The sequence below is a fragment of the Sorghum bicolor genome, chromosome 5 (assembly GCF_000003195.3).
Source record: "Sorghum bicolor cultivar BTx623 chromosome 5, Sorghum_bicolor_NCBIv3, whole genome shotgun sequence".
Classification (NCBI taxonomy): Eukaryota; Viridiplantae; Streptophyta; class Magnoliopsida; order Poales; family Poaceae; genus Sorghum; species Sorghum bicolor.
The window spans coordinates 164,891-181,019 of NC_012874.2; the positions used below are offsets into that span (position 1 = coordinate 164,891).

General features: G+C 41.2%; 1 protein-coding gene across 1 annotated transcript; it reads left to right on the forward strand.

The window, feature by feature from the left end:
* On the forward strand, nucleotides 1,493-8,604 carry LOC8079955 (E3 SUMO-protein ligase SIZ2). Its single transcript, XM_002448810.2, has 12 exons — nucleotides 1,493-1,716; nucleotides 1,988-2,068; nucleotides 2,312-2,360; nucleotides 2,447-2,510; nucleotides 2,675-2,770; nucleotides 3,542-3,797; nucleotides 3,946-4,053; nucleotides 4,714-4,875; nucleotides 6,549-6,653; nucleotides 6,758-6,838; nucleotides 6,936-8,010; nucleotides 8,243-8,604. Exons 1-12 carry the CDS (start codon nucleotides 1,678-1,680, stop codon nucleotides 8,356-8,358), a joined length of 2,232 nt encoding a protein of 743 aa, XP_002448855.2. The 5' UTR covers nucleotides 1,493-1,677; the 3' UTR covers nucleotides 8,359-8,604.

Below are 16,129 nucleotides of genomic sequence, written 5' to 3' on the forward strand. Positions count from 1 at the left end.
AATGAAACATGAGTGGGAGTCAATTCTATAATCCTCATTCCTAAATCTCTAACTCTAGCTGACCAGGCATGATGCGGTGGCAGCACTGCTGGTTCCCAGTGTCCTAAGCTAGCTCATGGCAGCGCGGGACGTGCAGCATGGGCACGACCTCTATCTTTCTCCTTCCTCTTCCCCTTCCCCTTCCCCTTCCCCTTCCTGTTCTAGTTGTTGTACATCAAAATCATTGATTTGGGCATGGCTGCTACAACTTTCAACTCTCTGTGATTTAGCCTACAAATCACAGCAGCAGGTTAATAGATCTAGACATTGATGCTATTCCACACTGCAGTGAAGCACATGTTTCAGAGATTAAAGAAAAAGCAGATACCTAGGATCTTCCATGGAGGCCTAAAGCTGGCCGGTGTGGTGCGGGGAGGAAGCAGAGGACCAACCGAAGCGTAGTTGCCAACAGATGGGGAGAGGAAGCTGAGGATCAAGCCATGCCACTACTACATTATTTTTAATGGAGACGGGCAAAAATGATTAACCGAGGCGGTTTTTGTAACCGCCTCGAAACAAAGGTCACGATAAATGGCCTATTTTCCGAGACGGTTGTCTACCCACCACGGTTAATCGAATAAAAAATAAAAGAAGGAAAAAAAAATCCATGGACAGGCCCGCCGAGCCCATCCACGCCCGCCGCTATCGCCGTTGCTCGTTGTCGGCGTCCTTCACCGGATCCGCCCTTGCTGCCACCGGCCGAATCTGGCCACCCTGACGCCAGATCCGGCCTCGGCCGTGCCGACGCCCGCCGCTGGAGGAGCACACCCACCGGAGGAGGATCGAGCCATGCGCGCAGCCTGTTGCCCTCCACACGCACACGTGACCTAGTCAAGGCCAACCGCCGCCAAGGCTAGGAACGAATCTCTCGTGGCTCACCACGCGACTGATTCCCAATGGGGTGGCCTCCAAGAGGGGGTGCAATCGAAATATAAAGTAAAGTAAAATCTCCACATGACATACACTTTACTTTATATTTCGAAATTAAAGTGGTGCAATCTAATGTACTGTATGTATGCACGTGATATGACACAAAGTGAATTATATGCCAGACCGAAAAGTTTTTGAATTTGGCGCACTTTTATTAATATCATGATTTATAGACAAACTGTGTAATTAATTATCTTTTTATATATATTTAATAGTTTATACATGTACTATAAGATTTGATGTGATGGGAAATATTTTTGAATTTTGTTTGGAATTAAACAAGGCCCACCAAAGAAGAAGAGGATGCCACAAGCCATATCATCCTCCGATCCGTTTCTTATCTTATGAAAAAAAGGTGCTCCAGCTATCATATCACCAGCAGCAGGCCCAAGGCCCGGTTGGGGTTGAGACAAAAACAAAAAAAAAAAGCTAATTTGGGCCAAAGCACTTAGGCAGCCCAAGAAGGTCTCCACCTCAGCTACCTGCACAGCGCGAGCGCGAGCGCGAGCGCGTGCCTTCCTTCCTTCGTCTTCCTCCACTCGACGCAAGCACGCACAAAGAACACCGCCGCCACCTGGTTCTCGCTGCAAAAATTTTGCCGCCGAGGTTAGGTAGGGCGGCCCGGTCCGCCACCGCTTCTCTCGAACACCCGAGTCCACTCCGCCCGCCCGCCGGACCGGAGGAACAAGGCCTTGCTTCCTTGCCAACATGGCGTCGCCGGACGACCCCGTGCTAGCCGCTTGCAAGGTACGGACTCCCTCCCATCTCCTTTCGCCCTTGTCGAGCTACCTAAATCCCTCCATCGCCTTCATTCATTCCCTCCCGTACCCTAGTGCCGCCACTCGCATTGCTACCACTCCCAAATTCAGTTCCCTCACTGTTTTGCCCACAATCTAGTAATGTATGTACTACTGTAGCTGCTTAGTGTCCCCGCCAAACTGTTTCACCGTGTCATTTCCAGATCCTGTGCTAATGTGCCCTGCTAACATTTGCTCTACTAATGCTTGCTTCATTCTAGACCAACTTGAGCCACTTCAGAATAAAAGAGCTCAAGGATGTCCTGGATCAGCTTGCACTTTCCAAGCAAGGAAGGAAGCAGGTTTGCCCCCTGCAACCTCCTTTACAGACTGTATTCACAATCAACATCCATTACCCACTGCTCCCTGTTATTCTGTTAAAAACTTCGGAATGACATCGGTTTCTTAAGGCCACTATCTTAAGCATATGCTGAAATTCACCAACGCAATCATCTATGTGCCTTTTTAGTATTCTTTCTTGGGGCGGATTTGGATGCTATTACTTATGAGCCAGGTGGTCTTGGTGTTCCCGGTTTGGTTTGCAGGATCTAGTGGACAGGGTTATGCCAGTATTGCTGAGTCAGCAAGATCAAGGTACATTCCTTCTTTGTCTCCAAAACTTATTGCTTTGCATTATTATTTTTCCAGCATGAGAAATAATTTCAGCTTTATTCTTGTAGCCTCAGAAGCGAATGGTTTACCAAAGACAAAATCAGTGGTCAAACTAGTGGAGGACACTTTTAGGTGAGTCCATAATATTTTTGTTCACATTGACTTGTCTATACAAGTACAGATTTTTACCTGATTGACTCTAATGAAATGAAACCTTGTCAAACTATCGCTTTTTTGCTTCCTGTTTTCAAGAAAAATGCAAGAGCCTACAACCTGATTGACAAATGTTTTTTCAGACTATTGGGAAGATGCTCCAGCAGATCACCAATAATCTCCCCAAATACATGGGACCCACATGTCATGTTACAATTTTTTCTTTCATTTTCTCCCTCGTAAGTCTTCTTTCCGCACACATAGAGGCGCTCATGCGGTCGAACTCCTTCCTGCTCGTGCGTAGAGGCATTCACCGACCCCGGCCACCGCCGCGGCGAGCCATGGCCCTGGCCCCATCCACCACGCTGCCCGGCTGTGCCATCCCTAGCTGGATTTCTCGAGCGACATGGCTGTGCAGAGAGGAAGAACCGAAGAAGTGGCAGTTAATGTTGGCCCCACTGTATTGGGGGAGATCCAACTCGTCCTTTATTTTAGGGAAGAGGAGTTTATTGCTAACCACCAAAAAAAGGGGGCCATGTTGGGGAGCTGCTGGAGCAACAAATCAACCACATCTCCCCAATATGGCAGTTTTATGTGGATGGGGGATGAGATTGGGGAACTGCCGGAGATGCTCTTACATCTGTTAATTGCATGAATACATGTGAATGATGTGAGCTTTACTTTTATTTGCTGGATTACATAAAATGAACAGCCTCCTCCATTATGTGTTGCTGCCGTAGCTTACATGATTTGTGCAGTCGTCTTTACTCCTTATGTTATTTATAGGAAGAAACATGAGATAATTGTACTTTGGATAACAATGTTGATATATGAGTCCCGAGCAACAAAATGGTTGAACAGATTGCTTCATTTTGTATAACAAAAGGAAGAGGCAGAACCAAACACCCCAGTCTGAATCAGATCAAGTCCAAATAACAGTTGATTCATCTTTTGTTGCACAGTCAGTGATGCTTTTCTCCTTTTCTTGGTGGGCTTGTTATGGGTTGATTTGTATATGCACCTCAGTCTATGGTTTATGACTTGTGCTTTTACTTGTACTTATACCTGCAGTTTAGCAAAATAGTATTTTACATCCTTAGCTGTAGTTATGATAGCTCTGGTAGCTATTCTGACAGTAAGCTCAATTATATTATATCTGAACTATTCCTGTTGGTAATTCTTGCTTTGTCAGGTATTTATGTTAGGGTGGTTAACAGGCAACCCCAACAAAAGTTAGGGGCCAATGGTAGAGACGATGGTCCACTAGTAAGTCTTTTTTGTTTTGAAGCTTGCTATTCTGTTTATTTTTTGCTAAGGCACTGGACGTTTTACATCATCTTCCTGCATTCATCAGCTACAGTTTTGTATTGTATATTATATCTCCTTTTGACCTTGAACATTTCTATGTTCCCAGTTAACAGATTTCCTGAAGGAGGGACCTAACAAGATTTCTCTGTCGAGAAATGACTCTCGTACTTTCTGTTTGGGTATCAGAATTGCCAAGAGGAGATCTCTAGAACAGGTGGGATTTTTAGTATATAGTCCATTGTTAAGCACTACACTCTCAAGATTCAAGACACACATATTTTACTGGGCAAGGATATGTGAATCAGTCGTGCTTCATGTGCGCCTTTTAAGAACGTGGATAGGCATCGGCAAACACTTTCAGATGGCTTTTATTGTTCTTGGGCATGTCCAGTGCTTTTTAATATATTAGAAGTTTTACCCTCCTCTATCGACCACAAATATTGAGATGCTTTTCTTTCTGTTCTTTTTTTATTCTTACCATGTTTAGAGTCTTAGACTTTTGATTATCTTCCGAGTGAATTCCATGGTAAGGCCTTGCCACCTTGGGAGGATAGCTGTTTTATATGCCCAGATTCTATGTGGAACTTGTATGTTTGGTGTTATAGCAAAATTCCAATTCCCTGTTACCCTTTGTTAGGATCTGTGTTTTGTAGTGAAAAAACTAATCAGAGAATGATCACCCACCCATGCCCCCCACCAAAAAAAAAAGAAGGAAACCCCACCAAAAAAAAGGAAAGGACTATAAACTGGCTGTTTGTATTACTACTACAGTACTACTGCCACAAGCTGGTACCTAGAAAGTGCTGAACACCTGAATCTTGAATCCTGATTCATTTTTATTGTTTCTAGTTTTTGAAACTTTGATAGTGGGCAGGTCCTAAATTTGGTGCCAAAGGAACAAGATGGTGAAAATTTTGATGATGCCCTTGCTCGTGTGCGTCGCTGTGTTGGTGGTGGAGCTGAGGCAAATAATGCAGACAGTGATAGTGATATCGAAGTTGTGGCTGATTCTGTCTCCATGAATCTTCGGTGCCCTGTAAGCAATCTGGCTATTACTGTGGATGCTTTATATCCTTGATGGACTAATTATAAAAATGGCCAATTGCTCTAATATGCCTATTAAACCTGACAAAAATGAAAGCGAGATTGATGGAATTAGTAGGTATGGGAGAACATGATACATGTTCATATAGGCAAGGATAACAGGGTTGGCTTATATAGGATCTGAACCAATCACCAATATCATTGCCTGTTTCGACTCAACCTATAGGTGCGCACTGGACTCAGGGTCCATGGCAGCACAAGCCTGTGTATACTGGGCTCTAGGCCCATGTGCCTGTCTAATACATTGTAATATTGTTGAAGCCAAAATTTTGTTCAATTATTAGTATTTGCCACCAGAAGTTATTCTCTATGCTGCAGCTGTGAGCTGATGACTTTTTAGGCTTAGGGTTACTTATCCTAAGGTCACCATATATGTTATATTTCTGTTAAGGCATACGCTTTTTCCGTGACCACCATATTTGGAACAATATGTTTGATGGTAGGCCCTGTGTGGCAACAGTGCTTCTCAGAAAAAAGCCGCTTCTCTTCACAAATGCAAAACTTTTTAGGGCAGCGCTTCTCCATTGCTTTTGTTACATGTAAAAGCCCGATTCTCCTTGCCATGGTTCGCGAGCAGCTTGCAGAAAAATATACCTGCTTCTTCCACCACCCCCTTCCCCCCTGCTACGCATCCACTTCCTCTTGGCTGCCTCGCTCCTTCTTCCCCTCTGTGCCTCCCCTCTACCACCTCTGCACATTGCCACACCTCCAGTGTCGAGGCGTGTCCCAGCCATAAAGTGTCTCAGCGGCTTGAAGGGGGCACCTCCGCACCTTGGAACTCTGGCTGCTGTGGTCCAGGTGCAGGAGCTGCTGCCTGGGGCTGAAGCTTGGATTGGAGGGAGGACAAACTGAGAGGTGGTTGTGCTCAAGTTATGGGTTGGTGTTTGTGGTGTCAATCTGCAAATTAGGAAGAAGAAAGGAGCAAAGATTGGAAGGATAGAGTGGTGGAGGAGTTGCTGCTTTCACCATCTAGGAGTGGAGTCGGACTGGATTTGGGTGCAGCTCACCCTGGTACTTGCCTATCTGGGTGAGAAAGAGATGAAGTGGTGGAGGAGTTGCTGCTTGAATCGATGGGAAAGAAACGGAGATGCAGAGGCTGGTGGTCTTGATCTGGTTTGGTCAATGGAGAACAAGGAGCAGAGGTGAATTCCAGGTGGATGGTGACAGCAGTTCTGGAGCAGAGGAAGGCACTTGTTTTGTGAGTGGCTCTTCTGCTTATGATGGACGGTGGGACGCACTACTTGCTAGCATGAAGAAGCTGAGCTGAGGCATGCTTGTTCGCTGCTGGCCACCATAGGGCACACTATGTCAGGGCAGCTGTGCAGAGCGGAGGCCAAGGTTGAGCGAGAGGGTACGGACAAGAGCGGATGAGGATGAGCTCTCCCCTTCTACTGAAGTCAATATGTGGGTCCTATAGGAAAAGTATCAGTGAAAGGGTTGCCAAACATTTAGTTTTCCCCAGCAGTTGCTTCTCATAGCTTTTTCCATAAATCAACTTGTGCATGAGTTTAAGCTTGTGCCAAACAGGGCCTGTTTTCTTTGCATTCCTTCACAGAAAGTCACCCATTTTTTTTCTTTTAATCTGTTTTTTTAATCTTGTGACAGATGACTGCTTCAAGGATCCAGATTGCTGGTAGGTTCAAGCCCTGTGCTCACATGGGTTGTTTTGATTTAGAAGCTTTTATTGAAATAAACCAACGTTCCCGAAAGGTTTGACTATTTGGACTCAATACAACTTTACCTCATCTTCTTGATCATATTGGCTAAATCTTGTTTCATCTTTATCTAAATCAACTTCGTTTCCTTGCTTGCAGTGGCAATGTCCAATTTGCCTGAAGAATTACTCTCTAGAGAACATAATAATTGATCCTTACTTCAATCGCATCACTTCTTTGGTGAGTTTATAGTGGCGATGAAATAATGTCTTTAACTTTTCATGTCTACATTTTCAGGTGTGTATTGTTGCTGATTTGTTGCTTATTGGTGATACAGATCAAAAGCTGCAGAGATGATACGTCTGAAATTGATGTCAAGCCTGATGGTTCCTGGAGAGTTAAGGGCAGAGCTGAACTAAAGGACCTTATACAGTGGCATCAACCAGATGGTACTCTCTGTGTGGCCACAGATACAGCAGCCAAACCTGAAATTTGCATTGTAAAGCATGAGGTTAAAGAAGAGCCGCTGTCTGAAGAGGTGGGATGTCTTAATTTGGGACTTAGGAAAAAAAGCAAAGGCCAGTGGGAAATTAGCAAGTTAGGGGATGCTGATCTGGTGCGATCTTCTGGTAATGACCATTCAAGATACAATGAAAACAAAAATGACATCACTCTCTCAAGCAATATTGGTGATACAAACATTGCAAATGAAGGTTATAATTTAGAGCCAGCAACAAATGGTGATCCTACAACTCATGTCCATGATCTTGGTTCTTCATCCTCAGATGAAAATGGTCCTTCAGCATCAACAGGACAGGATATAATAGTTTTGAGTGACTCAGATGATGATGTCATGGTGTTGTCTCCTGGTGCTGTGAACTGTGGCTCAACACATGACACTGGAAATCTGTTTTCAATTAACACACCTGAAAATTTAGGAGTGTGTAGCGAACAAACTGTTGAATGCCCAAAGGAAAGCTCATTTCTTGCAGTAAAAGAAGGTTTTGGTGACCTGGGATTGTCCTTTTGGGAATGTCCTGGGAGTCCCCGAGATGATCCTACTTCCCAGATACTTGATACCAGTACAAAGGCAACAGATAATTCAGGTGAAGTGGAAAACTACCCTGCCAATGATCAATCTATGCCAGGCTCAGTTTCTGGGGCTGATTTGGGGGTACCAGCAAACCTGGTGGAAGATGGGGATGATGGCGCATTGCAACCTTGTTCATTAAGTGAAAGAGATAGTGCCATGGGTCTTGCTAACCTGGGAGCAGACACTCAAACATGTGGTGATGTCCATTCTGACAAATGGACAGCTGTCAGCATTAGTGTCTCTGACGAAGATTTAACTAGTGCCAAGATTGCATCTAAGAAAAGGAGCAATCCTGGAGACAGAATAACAGCTTTAAATGGTATGGAAGAAGTCTTCACTCCTTTTGCTTTCATGTGATTTGTTGTTGTTATTATCTGTTCATTACAATGTTTTTTCTTGATATATGTATCACCACCACTTTGCCACTGCCAAACGTACTGGAATCTGTGGCTTGTGGCACTTTTGAGTTGCTATATAATTTATTTGGTAACCATGCCTCTTCTTTTTGTCCCTGTAAGAAGATGTAATATTTAATTTCTTCTTGTGTGCAGGTTCACTTGTCGGAAGTGCAAAGGAAGACGAGTGCACCGGAGAGAGGTCACCACTGCAGCAGCGACGTTCAGTTCGACCGAGAGTGATACTAGACGTTGCCTCAGATTCTGATTAGCATAAGTACATTTGTGTTGGCTGCTGATGCCCGTTATAGAATATATATTTATGTAACGGTCTCCTAACTGCTTGTGTGTGGCTTGGAGGAAAAAGGAAGGGGGTAGAGGCATTATTAGGTCAGCGAGCTGTAATAGGCAGAGGCATCTCCTGTATTTGGAGATCCCAGCTCTATTAGGTTTGGTGGTAGTAGAATGTCTTAACTCAAAAAATGCAAATACCAAGGTCCAAGGAGCACCTTAATTACTGCGCGTTGTGTTTCTAGGATAGTCTGTTCGGTGTCTGTCCGCTCTGCGTTTCACGCTTCTTTTCCACCCTTCCGGCGTACAGGCATGCACATTCAAAGCAAATCTGCCCTTCCAGTATGCGCATGTAAAACTTGTTTGCGCTATTTTTGCTCTCTGAGGCAATAGGCCGGGCCGGGCTGGGCTGACTCGGCCTGATGGGGGTCGGGCCAACAAGGCACGTCGTGTCTATCTGGCACGTGGGCCTAGCCTCCAGCCCAAGCACGGCCCGTTGGGCCGGCCCAATGAGCTCGACCTTTTTAGCAGGCCGGGTTGATCCAAGGACCACCAAATACTAAGAAAATACTAGGCCAATTTGTATACATATTAAATTATCTTAAAATCTTTTCTAACATTCCTTAATAGGAAGATTATCTATTTGTTTTTTTCTTTCTTTTATCATTGTGAAAAGGATATTTTTTGATGACATGGTACTATTAAAAAAAATTAGAGAAACAATTAGTAACTACAACAGGCCACTAACGGGCCTCCCTTCTTTTACCGGGCCGGGCCAGCCCACGGTGTGGCCCAGGCATGGCATGCTCCTCCGAGCCGTGCCAGCCCAGGCCCGCTAGTTACCGTGCCGGGCCATGCTTGGGCCGGGCCAAAATATTGGGCCTCTGCCGGGCTCACGAGGCCGGGCTGCATGTCCATATATACACTTCGGAAAGCTTAATTTCGAAAATCAAGGAGAAAGCGCGGACCTGGTGTCTGGCAGGAGCCAAGAGGTTCAAGGAGATCTTACCTGAAGAGTAGTCCTCTAGTGGAGCTCTTTGACTTTATATTTTTTCCTTTTTTTTTGAACTTTTATTCATGTTTAAACTTACTCTACTTCCCTATTAACATATGCCGGGCAGAGCTCCTGGAATGCTGAATCTGACGATGTGTAAGTTTTGGCTTCACTTTACACATTACATTAAACCTTTTTTTTTGCAGCTGGTGTTCTAATACTAATGTTTGCAGGAAATGTTTTTTTTTGAGGATGCTGGTGTTGTTGATGTCCGTTTTCCAACACATGACGATGGTTCACATAGAGGATTCTGCTTTGTTGAATTTGTTTCAGCTGATGTTGCTTCATAAGTATTTATTTGTTATTCTTGTATTTGGTCATTTTGAGATTATCTTTGATGTTTTGCAATTTTGTATCCTGCTTAAAAAGTGATGTTGCAAAATATGCAACATCTATTTTTTCTGCAGGCGCTTAAAGATAACCAGTCAAAGGAGTTGCTGGGTTGTAGAATAGTTCTTAACTTGGCTAAGCAAACTCCTCAGAGCGGGTAAGATGACCTTAATATTTCTTCAGAATATTGTGGTGCACTCTGATGGCTGCACCACTGTCGTTAACCGTAATTGAATGGGTGAACTGTAACAGCAATCGTGGATGTTCCCAGAAGCCAGGTCAGGGTATCTGCAACTCAATATATATATATAATATCAGGGGTTTTGACAAACATCTTGCAGTGGACAAGGTAATTTCTTTTTGTTTGAGCTATTTTTATCTCAAATGCCGTGCCAATGTTTGTAACACCGAATCCAGATCAGAAGCGCTCTTGAACAACATTTTGGTGAATGTGGTGAGATAACAAGGGTCTCTATTCCTCTGACTGATAATGCTTCTGGACGCAAAGGGTGGGTTTTGCTTCAAAAAGACACTAACATCCCAGCAACTATCCATATGTGAAATTTAGGCTTCGTTACTAATCTAATGATGGTGTGTGCAGATTTGCATTCATTGATTTCAAGGATCAGAACTCTGTATCAAAAGCCCTTGAGCTCGATGGCTCTGACAGGCTTCATGTTGCCAAGGCAAGAGGCAATGTCCAGCCTCATGGTGGTGGTATATCTGGTGACCGATCTGGGGGCAGGGATGGTGGCCGCGGTCGCGGTGGTGGTAGATTTCGTGACCACAGCTTCTCGTAGTGCATTGTACTTTTAGGGTTCACTTCATTTTGGTTTGAGCAACATTGCGCTGCCTGTTTGTCCATTACTGGCAATTTTCTAACTGCTCAAGCTGTGTTGAGCTCACTGCTGCACATACTCTTCTTTGCACAGGAAGAAGACCATGTTAGTTGATGTTGATGATGAACGAGTGGCATATGAGAGAAATTGATCTGCTGATCCAATGAAATCTTGAGTTTTGTTTTGTGCTCTACAGTATTGTGACCTTTGTTGCCGCAGTGATTTCTGGATTCACCGTACGCTGCCCTTGTTGCAGTAATTGTTGTACTGGTGTTACTTGCCGTATCTCAGGCCTTGTTTAGTTGGTGAAGGAAAAAAATTTGCGACACTGTAACACTTTTATTTATTTGTAGTAATTATTGTCTAACTATAGACTAACTAGGTTTAAAAAATTCGTCTTATAAATTTCGATCAAATTGTGCAATTAGTTTTTATTTTTTTCTATATTTAATACTCCATACATACATCTAAAGATTCTATGTGACGAAGAATTTTTTAAAAAATTAGATTTTTGGGTAGAAGTAAACAAGACCTTACCCCTTCACCTGTAGAAGCCGCCACGACGCGGCGTGCTGGCCCTAGCATCTACATACATTTCTAGTTTGGTCATATAAATCTTAAATTTAGAGATATAGACATGAAAGTGTATATATATATATATATATATATATATATATATATATATATATATAGGCAACGCTATTCTACACTCTAAATGTAAAATATTATTCTACACTGCAGGTCAAAACTGAGTAGAAAAAATATTAAGCAGTAGTGGAAGTGTTCAGTATCATCTTGTCTAACAGACTAACACCCAAGACTATTGAAATACTGAAACACAAATATTAAACGAAACTAAATTTTTTACTCAGTATAACAGTTCAGTGTAGAATAATATTCTACAACTAAGGTGTTATACATACAACAATTTTTTTATCATATATACATGCATCCACGCGGTCCTGTCCATCTCTATATATCTCAGGCTAGGGTAGATGGGAAATAATAACAAGCATCTTCATCCAGACACCGAAAATGGCAACAGGCTAGTGGGCGCACTGCCGCACTACACCCTCCCCTTGCTCTCATTGTGTTGTTGCATTCTAGAGAGGTTGACTTGACTAAGAGGTTCCATGAATAATATGCATGGACTAGCTTCTTTTGTCAGCTACGAGTAGCTAGGTTGTACGAGTATGCATACAAACATGCAATTTCTCTAGCTACATCGTCTGCACATGCATGCTAATACTACTCCAAATGATAATATATATGCGTGGTTGTCATCAAGCAAAAACATTTTGCAGAAAAACCCAGAGATGTGCATGTGTGAGTGCTCAATTTTTTTTGGTTATAAGATCGGTTTCAATGGAATTTTACAAGGGTTACGTGACATTAGATAAGCTGACATCACCTGGAATAGATAAAGAGAAGGCTCGATCAAAGTTTCATGGAATAAAATGAGTTTTATAGAAACAAAACCTATCTACTATGTTTTCAACATATGGAGATTTGGAAATCGGAAAAAGTCTACATAACCCCCCTCAACTATTCACAGTGTAGTCTACTTCACCCCCGAACTATAAACCAGATATTCTATCATCTGAACTTTCAAAACCGGTCAAATAACCCTCTCAAGTGGTTTTGGAGGGTGGTTTTGTCTTTTTTCTTTTTTATTTATTTTCGCTGAATGTTTGCAAAATCATAACAAATCATAGAAAAATAGTAAAATGAAAATTATAATTTTGTTGGCTCTAGATGAGTAGATCTACACAGTGAATATATAATATAGTATACTTTAGTACAAAGTTTTTGTTGTAACTTTAAATCTATATTTTTCTATAATTAATTAGAATAATTCATATATATGGTTTCTATGGTCCAATTATGGTAAAATTTTTATGGTGGGCTCATTATTGTATGCTTGAAATATTTTAAAATTTTCATATTCATTGGATCACGTATAACTTAGTTATAGATAAAACATAGTAAATCTATAACTAAGTTATATGTCATCCGATGGGTATAAAATTTTTATTATACTTCAACCAGACAATAATTAGCTCACCACAAAAATTTTACCATGATTGGACCATAGAAACTGCATATATGAATTATTCTAATTAATTACAGAAAAACTTTGTACTAAAGCATACTATATTATATGTTCACTGTGTAGATCTACTTATGGGAAGTACAAGGAAATAGTGAGTCAAAGTACGTCCACAAGTTTTAATTACTAACTCTACCCTAAACTATAAGACGTTTAATTTTTTTAGCCTTAAGTTTGACCACTTATCTTATTCAAAAAATTTATGCAGACATAGTTAAGTTTAAGTTATTTTTGAAAACTTTTATTAATAAATTAAGCCACGACAAAAAATATGATATTTTATATAAATTTTTGAATAAGATGAATGATTAGACTTGGTGTCAAAAAAAGTAAAATGTTTTAAAATTTGGGATGAAGGGAGTAGATGGCACTAGCTTTTTTTTAGCAACATTAGATCGCACTAGCTAGCTATAGGCACAGGAAAACGATTAATTGTGGCTAGCTACGAGTAATACGTGTGAAAGCATATGTCCCTTTGACGCCCTCAAAAGATATGAAGAGGGGGGTTTTGCTTTTGCTTAGAAAGGAGCTGCTAGCTAGTCGTCAGGCCGGCCGGCATTTGTGCGCGAGAAAGATCGATAATCCATCGACTATAGCTATAGTAGCACCAAAAGGGTGATCTTTCTGTTGTTACCACCACCTTTTCTACAACACTACCATGATACGCAGCCGAAAGGCCTCCATATATGACGAGATCGATCAACGGATCAAGTGTGTAGTTTTAAAACCAAAGAAATTTTCTTCCGGCTACATTTATACCGGTGACGGTGAATCGACAGATGGACGGACGGTGCCTGCCGGGCTGGCGGCGCATGTATATGTATTCCGTCCATATCCAAAAACAAAGTTGTTTAACACAATGACACAGTCTCTAAAACTTAACTTTGGTTTTTTATTTTTATAAAAAATATTTATCAAAATATGGTATATGTATATTTTTATAGTATTTTTTAAGACAAATTTATTCATATAGTTTTCACATTTTTAAACTCAACAACTTAAAAGTTATTCATGATTTACATTCTTAATGTTTAACCCAAATCTTGTCCAAAACGATTTTCTTTTATGGGATTGAGAGAGTAGATGTGTCCACATATATATATAAATATTCTTTTTGAGAAAAGAGACGGGCTAAGCATGCAGGATAAATAGTTAGATGATGACGACCAGCAGCAAATATATAAGAGCAAGTATTATGGTGAGCTGTAAGCTGGCTAAATGCTGATGTGGAGGAAAGAAGGGAGAAGAGAGAGGAGAAGCAGGCTGTAAGCTTATAGCCAGCTTAGACACAATAATCAAGAAACTTTGTGAGAGAGATAAGTGGGTCATATATTAATAGTGAATAGCTAACTATTGTATGGGTGGGCTGGGAGAAGGCTGTAAAAAACCTTACAGTTAGTGGGCTGTATTATTAAACTTGCTCTAATGCAGGTCACAAGTCACCTTCAGAGAAAAGTAGTAGCGATGACTAACAAAAACATAAATATGGATTAACAACTGATGAAAAATATACATAGCAGCTAGAGGCTAGTGTCATTTTCGATGTTTTCAGTTGTCCCGAAGAGCATCTCAAGTGGATGGACTGTGGATGCATGCATGACAAACTCGCTCACTATTTATGTCCTTCATCTTCACCTGCTGGATGCATGCATGGACTGTGGTAGCTGACTAGTTGTTGTCGTTATAAAGTGGCCACACCTCCACGACAAACTCGCCGGTGAAATTTAACCAAAAGATCAATTTAATTTATGCCTTGTTTAGTTTGCAAATTTTTTTGCTTTTTGGCTACTGTAGCACTTTCGTTTTTATTTGACAAATATTGTCCAATCACGGAGTAATTAGGCTTAAAAGATTCATCTCACAAATTACAGATAAACTGTGCAATTAGTTTTTATTTTCATCTATATTTAATGTTCCATGCATGCGACCAAAGATTCGATGTGACAGAGAATCTTGAAAATTTTTGCGAACTAAACAAGGCCTTTACTTGCTATCAGCTGAAACAACCACCGGCCACGAGCTAGTCCATCCGAGAAAGATAAAAATTTTACTACTGTCTCCATGCTTTTCGTGTTGCCAAGGCTAGCTAGCTTAATTCCTGGTATATCAAAATCAATTACTAGTTTTGATATTTTATTAAAAAAAATCATAGTAGTATAATTTGTCAAATAAAATACGCCTAGCTGGCTAGACCACCATTCAGCGTTTGTGCCAGCTGGCCTCAGTTGAGTGAAGCGGCGGGGGTTGCTTTGGAAAAATTAATTTGACGGCTATAACACGTTTCATTTCAAAAAATATCATCAGCTCCAGAAGAGACTGACCTACCTTGTCACCAATAATGCACAAGTTGTCTGGTGACCACACACCCATATGGACCCTACCCACATTACAGTGAGCCCCCGGGTCCTAAACGCTCATAGGAGTATATATATGACTAAACAGTGTACGGTACATAATGACAAGAGACAAAAAGAGTATGACCTTGTTTAGTTGCAATTTTTTTTAAAAAAATAACCTCTATAGCATAATTTATTTATATTTAACAAATATTATTCAATCATAAACTAACTAGATTTAAAAGATCAGCCTCGTAATTACAGGTAAATTATGCAGTTAGTAATTTTTTTATCTATATTTAGTGCTCTATATGTGTGTGCCGCAAGATTTGATGTGACGAGGAATCTTAAAAAGTTTTGCAAAATTTATGGAAAATAAACAAGGCATATTATATCTGCGTCAGCTCTCATTTAACAAAAGAAAGTTTCAAATGATTTGTTTTCAAACACAAGAATCACTACTTCATAAAAATAATTTAGCGAGACTACCCAATCACTATCACAAAACTCAACTGTGTACTAAAATAGCTGAGGATTTTAGGAGACCGTCATTTTTTTATGGAGGCAGTCACAAAGTCTCTGTCTTTCAAAATGGACCACTAACCTATCGATACTACCGATGCATATCACGTGTAGCAACCACTAAGCTCTTAGGTACAATAATAGGCTTATAGCCAAGCTAATGCTGACGTGGAGGAGAGAAGAGAGGAGAGATGATAGCTTGGCTCTTATGTAAGCACCAAGCTGGGCACGGATGCATACATAGTAGTGGGCGCAAAAAACAAGTATTGTGAGAAGGGAGAAGAAAGAGAATGTGTTTTAGAGACAAGTAGGAGACAACTTATTGTATAACTTGGCTCTAATTATTTGGCTTATAGCCAAGCACTTGGCTCTTTTATTGACCTTGCTCTAACCGCCTGTTGGTACTCTCGGTGTAGAGCAAGTGTCTAGCGACATGCACCGTGCACTCACGATGTAAGACTATATCACGAAGTCCAAAACAATTAATTACATATTATTTATGGTATTTTGCTAATGTGGCAGTATATATATTTATTGAAGAAAGAGATAGAAAAAATAAGA